Source organism: Ascaphus truei, chromosome 12, assembly GCF_040206685.1.
Source record: "Ascaphus truei isolate aAscTru1 chromosome 12, aAscTru1.hap1, whole genome shotgun sequence".
NCBI lineage: Eukaryota > Metazoa > Chordata > Amphibia > Anura > Ascaphidae > Ascaphus > Ascaphus truei.
In genome coordinates this window covers 37,044,995-37,057,055 of record NC_134494.1, presented here as the reverse complement: position 1 = coordinate 37,057,055, position 12,061 = coordinate 37,044,995, and the positions used below count along the sequence as shown (strand labels likewise).

At 37.1% G+C, this 12,061-nt stretch overlaps 1 protein-coding gene across 1 annotated transcript in view; it reads left to right on the top strand.

Annotated features, from left to right (window-relative positions):
* The window catches only part of DCDC1 (doublecortin domain containing 1), a 262,271-nt gene that overhangs the window by 132,498 nt on the left and 117,712 nt on the right, over nucleotides 1-12,061 (top strand). The window contains 2 exon segments of the mRNA XM_075567322.1: nucleotides 6,582-6,683; nucleotides 9,078-9,226. Coding sequence (XP_075423437.1) covers nucleotides 6,582-6,683; nucleotides 9,078-9,226 — 251 coding nt within the window.

Sequence of the window (12,061 nt, the reverse complement as noted above, 5' to 3'; positions counted from 1 at the left end):
GAACTGCAGCAAAATTGAACACGGGAGGGCAGATGATATATTTTTTTATTTAATGTCACCTTATCCCGATGATGTGGATGAAACATTATTGTGTCGTTCGTTTTGTTGGCATTGAATAGGTTGCACAAAACTTTCCCGTCAGGCTGCAAGCTGTGCACAATGAGACCATTTTTGAGTTGTAACAAAAGCTGCGCCTGACTCCGTGTTCACAAGCGATCTGGCAAAAAAATGAAATCAACGTGCGTTGCAATTTCACTTAATATGCTAATTGGCAAAATTCTGTAAAAATCGCTATGTTGGCTTAAGGCTGAGACTATACACAGGACACACACACACACCAGAATTTGCTCACTGGCTGGCAATATTTTGCAGTAAGTTTATTCATTTGGCGACATTATTTGCCCTTTGAGGTTTGGTGAATTTAATTTGGTATTAAAAACAAAAACGCTTAAAATGTTGCAAATGTATTGAGGGCAGTTTTCTATGTCTGGTGCACGCCTGGGGGTCCCAGAATCACACGTATAGTTCAAATCAAGCACAGATAGGAAAAATAGACACCGTTTAGAGCAGTGGTGTCAAACTCAGTCCTCAAGGGCCATCAACAGGTCAGGTTTTATGGATATCCCTGCGTCAGCACAGGTGGCTCAATCAGGGGCTCAGTCAAAGACTGCACCACCTGTGCTGAAGCAGGGATATCCATAAAACCTGGCCTGTTGGTGGCACTTGAGGACTGAGTTTGACACCCCTGGATTAGAGGCTTAAATAACAAGACGTGCTGTCAACGATTAATCATTTAGAAAACAATATATTCGTTATCGAGCAGATTATTAATTATTGTTCGTACCTAGACAAATAATTGTTTTATCAGTTTTATTCTGCAAAAACACTAAATTTAGCATAGGTTAAACTTGAGGTTGATCATCTACTATGTAACGATGTAATATTACTATGTAACGATGTAATATTACTATGCAACGATGTAATATTACTATGCAACGATGTAATATTACTATGCAACGATATAATATTACTATGTAACGATGTAATATTACTATGTAACTATATGTAACGATGTAATATTACTAGGCAACGATGTAATATTACTATGTAACTATATGTAACGATGTAATATTACTATGCAACTATGTAATATTACTACGCAACTATGTAACAATGTAATATTACTATGTAACTATATGTAACTATGTAATATTGCTATGTAATGATGTAACATTACTATGTCACTACATGTAACTATGTAATATTACTATGTAATGATGTAATATTACTATGTCACTACATGTAACTATGTAATATTACTATGTAACTATATCTAACGATGTAATATTACTATGTAACGATGTAATATTACTATGTAACTATGTAATATTACTATGTAACGATGTAATATTACTATGTAACAATGTAATATTACTATGTAACGATGTAATATTACTATGTACCGATGTAATATTACTATGTAACGATGTAATATTAACATGTAACTATGTAACAATGTAATATTACTATGTAACTATATGTACCTATGTAACATTACTATGTAACAATGTAATATTATTATGTAACTATGTAACTATATGTAGCGATTTAATATTACTATATAACGGTGTAATATTACTATGTAATGATGTAATATTACTATATAACGGTGTAATATTACTATGTAATGTTGTAATATTACTATGTAATAATGTAATATTACTATGTAATGATGTAATATTACTATGTAACTTAATGTAACAATGTAATATTACTATGTAACTATGTAATATTACTATGTAACGATGTAATATTACTATGTAACTATATGTAACGATGTAATATTACTATGCAATGGTGTAATATTATTATGTAACTATGTAACCATATGTAACAATATAATATTACTATGTAACTATATGTAACGATGTAATATTACTATGTGATGATGTAATATTACTATGTAACTATGTAACTATATGTAACGATTGTAATATTACTATGTAACCATATGTAACGATGTAATATTAATATGCAACGATGTAATATTACTATGTAACTATATGTAACAATGTAATATTACTATGTAACAATGTAATATTACCATGTAACTATGTAACTATATGTAACGATTGTAATAGTACTATGTAACCATATGTAACGATGTAATATTGCCATGCAACAATGTAACATTACTATGTAACTATATGTACCGCTGTAATATTACTATGTAACAATGTAATATTACTATGTAATGATGTACAGTAATATTACTATGTAACTATATGTAACGCTGTAATATTACTATGTAACAATATAATATTACTATGTAACAATGTAATATTACTATGTAATGATGTACAGTAATATTACTATGTAACTATATGTAATGATGTAATATTACTATGTAACAATGTACTATTACTGTGTAACGGTGTAATATTACTATGTAACTATATGTAACGATTGTAATATTACTATGTAACTATATGTAACAATGTAATATTACTCTGTTCCGGTGTAATATTACTATGTAACTATATGTAACGATGAAATATTACTATGTAACGATGTAATATTACTATGTAACTATATGTAACGATGTAATATTACTATGTAATGATGTAATATTACTGTGTAACTATATATAACAATGTAATATTACTATGTAACGATGTAATATTACTGTGTAACTATATATAACAATGTAATATTACTATGTAACGATGTAATATTGCTGTGTAACTATATGTAACAATGTAATATTACTATGTAACGATGTAATATTATTATGTAACTATGTAACCATATGTAACAATGTAATATTACTAGGTAACTATATGTAACGATGTAATATTACTATGTGATGATGTAATATTACTATGTAACTGTAACTATGTAACGATTGTAATATTACTATGTAACCATATGTAACGATGTAATATTACTATGCAACAATGTAATATTACTATGTAACCATATGTAACGATGTAATATTACTATGCAACAATGTAATATTACTATGTAACTATATGTAACAATGTAATATTACTATGTACCGATGTAATATTACTATGTAACTATATGTAACGATTGTAATATTACTATGTAACCATATGTAACTATGTAATATTACTATGCAACAATGTGATATTACTATGTAACTATATGTAACAATGTAATATTACTATGTACCGATGTAATATTACTATGTAACTATATGTAATAATGTAATATTACTATGTAACAATGTAATATTACTATCTAATGATGCAATATTACCATGTAACTATATGTAACTATGTAATATTTCTATGTAACGATGCAATATTACCATATAACTATGTAATATTTCTATGTAACTATATGTGACTATGTAACTATGTATTATTACTATGCAACGATGTAATATTACCATGTAACTATATGTAACGATGCAATATTACCATGTAACTATGTAATATTACTATGTAACTATATATAACTATGTATTATTACTATGTAACTATGTAATATTACCATGTAACGATGTAATATTACCATGTAACTATATGTAACGATGTAATGTTACTATGTAACTATGTATTATTACTATGTAACGATGTAATATAGTAACAGAGTACACAGCAGTTTGTGTGCAGTTTAACCATAGACCTTGTTTTCTCATTCTCTAACTTGGAAACATAAGAGCATTGCGCAGAAAAGGAATTCTTAGTAGAATTGCTTCCTAATGTCCTATTGCAAATGATATGAACCTCGGAGCAGCGATGAATGAGGGGGTTGGTGCTGAACATCCTTAGCTGAGCTAAAAGGAGATTATTTTGTTTCAGCTTTGCCTCCTGCCATGTGACCAGTGGGGTCAATTACTGTACACACACACACACACACACACACACACACACACACACACACACATAATTTGTTTTTGATGTTCAGCCTGTGTACATGTTTTTATTTTGTCGCGTTAACCCCTTCCGTGCGAGACAGGCATTTGCTCAACAATATATTACATGATTTAAAGTATTGTTATGGTTTGTAATGTATGATTGCATAGGACTGCTGTGTGCAAAGATAGAACAAAATAGTTATTATTGCAAATAATGTTAAGAAAACAGTATACAGCTATCTGGCAAAGTGTGAAGCTTGAATAAGCTCACACCTTGTTTCAGGTGTTCTTTACTGTGTATAGCATATGATTTCTCTGCTATTGGTATTAACACTTCTCATTCCTGCCATCAAACCTCCCTTCAAATGTGTAATCCAAAGTAAAGGGATTAAAGCCAGATCTATTCCCAACATTAAATGCTTCCAAAAAGCAAAAGCATTCTCTTTGCTTCTTATATAAGAACGAAGTAGGTTTATTTTTCTCATTATTTACGTCTTGTTTCTTTTAATGTTCTTATGAAAGAATCAAATAGCAAAATGCAACAAAACACAAGGCCCTAGATAACAAAAAGTCAGTTTGAAACATGTTTTGCATTTTATTAGGATTTGTATTATTATTTAAACATTACGTATTGAATGTTCTATTAATAAAATTAATTATATAACGTGTGTGTGTGTGTTAAAATCAGAAATGGGTTTTGATAGTTTTAACGAAAAAACTAAATACATTTTTTACTTTAGTACAAATGTAAGAAAAAGCGTCATTATTTCTGCAGATAACAGATATTGAAGCTTATTTTTCAAGTATTTATTGGCTTATATACTGTGGTCTTTGGACCTTCACCTGTTTGATCATTGTTTAAAAACAGCCACAAGACCTATATATAGGCATACCCCGGTTTAAGGACACTCACTTTAAGTACACTCTCGAGTAAGGACATATCGCCCAATAGGCAAACGGCAGCTCACGCATGCGCCTGTCAGCACGTCCTGAACAGCAATACCGGCTCCCTACCTGTACCGTAGCTCTGCGCAAGCGGGGAGACTATAGAGCCGGTTACACATGTGTTATTTACATCAGTTATGCACGTATATGATGATTGCAGTACAGTACATGCATCGATAAGTGGGAAAAAGGTAGTGCTTCACTTTTTTAGTACATTTTCGCTTTACATACATGCTCCGGTCCCATTGCGTACGTTAATGCGGGGTATGCCTGTACTGTAGATACCTTGGCATTGAGTCATATAGCTTGTCCATTTTTTCCATACAGCTAAAGTCCTTACATTGTAACAGATAAAATATAATATTGGCTCAGGGCTCTTGGACAACGAGTAATGTCAATCAGTAAAATGAAAAACCTTTTGGATTATGCTCGACACATATATTATTCTTTTATTTTTTTTAGTCTGTTCTACAACCTTTCTGCATGATGTATTCCCCACATTTGTATCTACTGTGGGTGATTAATCAATACAAGTAGCTAAACATTTACTAACTTCATTGCTGGGACATATCTGCAGACACATACTGGTAATAAACCTTTTCACCTGCACCAGGATTTGTTAAACACCAAAGCCACATATTCATTGTATCATTCTTGCAATGTAATCCTTTCAGTGAATGAAGCAGATAGATGTTATTTTCAGCAGCAAACAAAGATACTGCTCCCGGATACAACGGAGATCGCAAGCTTCTACACCCTCTCCGCTCTCTGCTATATAAGCAGCAGCAGAGGAAAGATTTTATCGGGCATCCAAACAGTCTTCTTAAAATATCTTACTTTATTTCATCTAAACAAAAATAGAAAAGCTGGCATAGGGACAGAAATAAATAGACTTACATACAATGCAAACTCCCGTGCACAACTGCTTACGCGTTTCGCAGCCAGATGTCGCATTGTCAGAGGAGGCGCTCTTTATGTAAGCCTACTGCAGATGTTGTTTTCACACTCCATGTAAGCAGTTTAAAGACTATACAAGATATATATATATATATATAATATATATATATATATATATATATGTATATGTATGTGTGTTTGTGTGTCTATATGTCTATATATATTGTGTGTGTATATGTATAAATAGTTGCAGCAGCAATACTATATTCCCCTCTCCTTTTTGTTTTTCTCTTATTTGTATATGTAAAGCATGTGACAGTGTATAATTCTACATTCGTACCTAAGCTGGCAGTCGTTTGGTGCTCCTGTTATAAATTTGTCAAAATCCTGATTGTGTGCCTAACGAAATGGCCGCCTTCTGACTTTGTGCTGCAGCCTGTGAAATGCTGCTGCTGATATGTAACATTATATTACTAAGTGTAACACATTATTTTTAAAGCTTTCAGCGTAATAGACAGTTTGCTGTTTGGAACACAGAAACAGATCTGTTTGTGATACTTTGTTGCCATGGGGCAGAGCTCAAAATGGTGTATCAGACCCTGTTTCAAAAGATGAAGTGGATATGATTTTCTAAATAGTTTCTGTAGCAACCACATGAGGATCAGTCCATTAAAAAAATTATTTGTAGTTGATGAAAAATAACGCAGACCGTATTATCTAATACTACAGAAATTATTTATTAAAAAAAAAAAACATAGGATTTTTCACGTTTTGCTGCTTTAATCACAGTTTTGTTTTACTGCGTGAACATTCAATATTTCAGCATAATAATGGTGTGACTCTGCTTTTACAGGTTTATGAAAATGGCAAGGACACTGGTGGCTCCCTGGTTTATATCAGCAAGAAAGAGCTGGAAAGTATCTCTCGCCATCCTTCCGAGGCCACCATGCCGGAGGTAGGGCTTTCTGAAAGTGCATGCTTTTGGTGACCCTCATCTTGTCTCGGTAACAGAATTGGTGGGGTGGGTTTCCAGCAGTTGATTGGGTTAGGGGCATCGTAGATGGCATCGTTGAGGCTCAACCAGTAAGTGTTATACATATCTACAAAAATTAGAAGGGGCACCCGAAACAAAGCCTAGGATTGGTGCGTCCCATCATTGGGTGGGCGAACCCTTTCTCCAAGGCACCCAAATATTTATTTTTGTGAAGTTTGCCGGCTCCAGGAAAGCTGATAGACATTCATCAAAGGACGGCAGATGAGACTTGGCTCACCAAGTCTTCCCATTGTCCAACCTTCTTCCCTACTCTCCCAGCGGTCGCGGAACCTTGACACCCGCCCCCACATGTGATTGTCTTTCTGGCCTTATTCTCTTTAGTTGGGGGTTAAAGGTAAGGCTGCTCTGTGGTGTTCACATTATAAAGGTGGTTCTCTATGATTTTGGTGATGGTCCACGAAGACCGTCATTTCATTTCAGACAACTGCCACCTGCAGCTATTATTGAAGCACTGAAATATTTGCTGCTGCAAAAGAGACTTAAAGGACTATTTAAATCTAATGCATTATGAACACAAGTCTGATACTGTTATTAGTAAGAATGTGAACACATTTTTGACACTGTTAAAATTATTGCCAACAATTTAGTTTTGCGTCACTGGGAAATAAATCGATATGTATTATTTACTTCTTTTCACTCACTCAAGTAAGCAATAGAAATAAATAACCAAACCCCTCAATGTGTGTACTGTACACTCGACATTTATATGTTGACGTTTTTAACTTGTGATATTTGTTATTTTTTTCATATGTGAATGCAGAAGAAGAATTGTAGGTCTTAATAATTTGGTTTGCATTTAGCAACCTCTGCTGGCATACTCTTTAAAAACATACATTTGTACGCCCATTACTAACATATTCTTCCCGTTTATTTGTCACTGAACGTAGTCACTCTTTGAGCGGTACTTTCAAGTGACGGTCCCAGGATCCCAATGGCGCTGTGTTTGTTCTTTAGAAGATATTCCTTGTGTTTGCACGTTTATATATATATATATATATATATATATATATATATATATATATATAGTTATATTAGGGGTTAGCACAACACGGGTGTAGCTATGTTAGAGTATATTTTGTAAATGAAGTTAAATTTGTGGTGAAAATCCTCTTCGCTCTTGTTCATTGTCTCAGCTGAATACGCAACTATAAACTGGAGATTCGGTCGTGCACAAGTCTGTGTGTTTGTTTTCTGCTTCCCTCACCCAAGATAACATGGAATCTAACCGTTCCTGCTATCGCGAGGATGGGCACGTAACAAATAATGAGTGCTGTGAGCTTGCTAAATGGCAGCAGTTCTCTTTGAAAAGGAAGTGATTTGTGTTTACGTGAAACGCACGCACCATTCTTAACGGGCCCTTCTCCATGAATAGTTCAGCTTTTAACCCCATGAGAACCAGAGCGGGCTGGCAGCGGATTACGTTGCCGGCCTCTCTGGCATATATGTAATAAAAGAGTGACTATAGATTGTAAGCTCTTCGGGGCAGGCACTCCTTTTCCTAATGTTACTTTTATGTCTGAAGCGCTTATTCCCATTATGTGTTATATTATCACGTCACGTGTATTACTGCTGCGACGCGCTGTGTACATGGACAGCGCTATATGAATAAAGATATACATACATATTATACAGATGTGAGCATCAGCAAGGGCCGCGTACGGAAAACACCAATACGTGTGAGCGATATTGTGCGAGCATCAGCGTTGCAAGACTATATTGTGACGCAGCGGCACGCCGATATACCATGATGCCACAATGACGTCGGTAACCTCTGTGTCATGTGTACACAACGTGGCTGCCTTAACTGGGAAAATACCCGCACGCAGCATCTTGTGAGGTGAGGGCCTCCTCATTGATTTCTGCTTGGTTTTGCAACGTAACCCCCCTGAAAAAAAAAAACCCATTAGCAAACACACTAACAAAATGAAATGCATAATGCGGAAAGGGGGAAAAACCGAGGAGGCAACCTTTTACAAAGGGCCCGTTACAGTGTATCTCAGCGTAACGCTTGTTCTGTACAACTGTCAAATTAGCTTTCAGCCGCCATGCCAAAGGGTCAGAGCTCAATCATAATCCTGTTGCACCCCCTGCTGGTTAAAAGCCTGTCCTCATTTTGTTACTCTGCACTGGGATAAACATTGCAGTCATTTCACACTCCCGTTAACATTGTATATGAATTTAATTACCATGTGTTTGGACTTCGTCGGTAACGTGAGTAAAGAGGATTTGGCACAGCCGAGCGTTTTCCTATCTTTTTTTTTTTTTTTACTTTTATTTTTTTTTACTCCTCGCCAGCTCCTTAAAACTATCCAGCGTTGCGCTGACTCTGATCTCCCAGGCCGCCGACCGGCCCGGCTTTTCGACGAGAAAGGGCAAGAAATTCGGAATCCGCTGTCCCTGCAGAACGAGCAAAAAGTCTGGGTTTCTTACGGGGGAGACTACAGGTAGGAGCATTGTATGTATGATATTATTAGTAGTACGATTGGCTTTTTGTATGCTGTGCCAACCATGAGTCAAATGAACAGTGATATGCTGCACACCATTAGTCAAAAAACAAAACAGTACTACCGCTGCTGCTGGTTCACTTGAAAAAGTCGACTTAAGGTCGAAACGGTCGTTGTGTATGGCGCAATAAATTTGATACTTTTGCAAATCCGTGGAGCGCTGGATCTTTCCTTTTCACAGTGCCAACCATGCGGGCAGCACTTTGCAGTACAAGCATGCAATACGTTATAGAGCAAGAGCGGGCAACCGCAGTCCTCAAGGGCTTAAAAAGGTCAGCTTTTCAGGATATCCCTGCTTCAGCACAGATGGCGCAATCTGTGGCTCAGTCCAAGACTGCACCTCCTCTGCTGAAGCAGGGATAGCCGGAAAAGCTGATCTGTTTGGTGGCCCTTGAGGACTGGCGTTGCCCGCCCCTGTTGTAGAGGAAGGGTGACAGAAAGCTGAGATGGCAGCACGGAGGACGGACAAGGAACGCGAGGAGTGACACCCAAAAGATGGCGCTCCAGTCAGGAAGGGGTTACCGCCCCTCCAGACGAAGGATCCGCTTTACAATTCCAGTGAAATAGCTGGGGTTCTGTTGGAGGGATTGCTGGTTTGCCGAATATGACAATCCTTTCCCTGACTTAGTCTTAATGCCTTGTCATAGTTCCTGACGCCTGCCTGTCAGCACAGCAAGAGGCATTTTTTCATGTCTGAATAGTCACCTTAATGATAGCAGATGGAAACGCCACAGGGGTCCCAACCCATCACACTGTCATTGTCACAGGCTGCCCTGACCCGCTTTCCACTCCTCTGTTTTTCTTCCTTTTTAAGAGAGAAATGGATGGTAATTGAAAAGCATCTTTAAGCGCCCGTCTTCTCCTATTCTTCTTCTTCTTTTTTTTTTTTAACCAAACATAGAAAATGAAAGTAGTGATATTTAATTTTGCTCCTGGGTGTTTCCTCCGGGGCTCTTTCAGTTTCAAAAGATCTAAACTGATTTCCGTTTGTTTTTAACCATTTCTTCATATGGCACCAACATATTCCACAACGCAGTACAATAAAGACCAAAACACAATGTTGTGTACAAAATAATACCAAGTTCCCGCATGCTAATAAAATAGATCCGCAGGTCTCTGATGTCGCGGACCCAAGGATCATATTTAACCAGATCGGCGTTGAAAGATTTTACTATCTAAAAAGGAGCGTGCAGTTAATAAAAATAAATAAATAAATAAAAGTTCTTAGAATTAAAAAAAACAACCACGGGTCAGGAACTCTGAAGGACTAGGCTATGTTCCTTTTATTTCCAAAAGAGAATTTAAATAAATATAAATGTTTGTTTTAAAATTACTTTAGGCAAAGTACCCACGTGATTACGTCTGTCACTGCTTAGTGATCATACTTGGTGGTCATACACTAGCGTTATGCATTGTTGCCTGCTCCAGGTATTGAGGCGTTACTGGCAAAACGAATATATTGTTACATTTGTAATATTAAATTCATGCTCTGCAACAGTTTAGCATTTGGACATGGAATGATATCTAGAGCATTGTAAAGCGTGAAATGATACCGAAGGAGTATTATTTGTTAAGCGTGAAATGATACCGAAGGAGTATTATTTGTTAAGCGTGAAATGATACCGAAGGAGTATTATTTGTTAGCAACCATTTGATACAGACCCGCTATAGATAGCGGTAAGAATGATCCCACTCGTCTTATTCCACTGTAACGATGGTAAATGCAGCTCTCACTCTCGTGTGTTAAACCAGATCACATGTTCCGTCTCAGGTCGTTGCCATAATGAGAAGAATTTGCTCGTCTGAGCCAGGTTTCCAGCGGCATCACGTAACCGCGAGTTTTTATTCCTTTTAACTGTGAACATTTTTTTTTAGGTGTACGTGCGTATGCCGAGGATAAGTAAATGTTTTCTTTTCTGTAAGAGTGTTAGATTGACACTTTCAGTCATTAGGCAGGTAGAACAATATTATTTGATACACTTCCAAAAAATAAAAATAAAACTACCTAAAATATAGAAACGGGCATCTAAGCAAAAATGGTGCTTTTTACACATATTGCATATTAATGGGGTGGGCATTTTCTATGATCTGCGTGTCACGTTCTTGATGCACGAGGGTAACGAGCGGTCAAAATATAATATTGTCAATAGTGTCAAATAGAGAGACGGCGACAGAAAGGGGCAAATGATGTATTTTCAATGTTTAAAAAAAAATCAGTCATTTCTAAGTTGCTCCTCCCATGATGCATTTCTCCTTTTATTGTTCCTAAATACTTTTACTGTGAAAGAATAAATGCAACACAAACGGAAATGATGCTAAGGCTGCGGCCCCGCTGCACGCTGCGCTGCACGCTGCGCTGCACGCTCGTCTGCGAGGCAGTCGGCACGTGCAGCCGAGTTCCCAAGTCTGCAGAGGGCTGCAGGGGGGGCGGTGTGACGGGGGAGTGACGGGGGCGCGACCGTGACGTCACCCAGCAGGTTTGCCCTCATTGGCTGAACCGCTGAGGGGCGTGGCCTAGTGCTCCGTCACGACTCCTGATCTCAATTTTCTTGAGAGCAGGAGTTTCTGTCGGCGCAGCGTGGCGACCCCCCCCTCGCAGCGGCCCCGGCCCCATTGTAGGGCGGCTCTTGGCCCTGCGGCGTCCGCTGCAGTAGCCAGCGGGGGACCTGGCCTAAGGCTGTCGGGGGTTATTGTGCAGTTGAGGAGCTGCACACAGACGGCTAGTACAATTCACAGTCCCCATCTATGGCTGTTTCAGAAGCCATCGATCAGAGG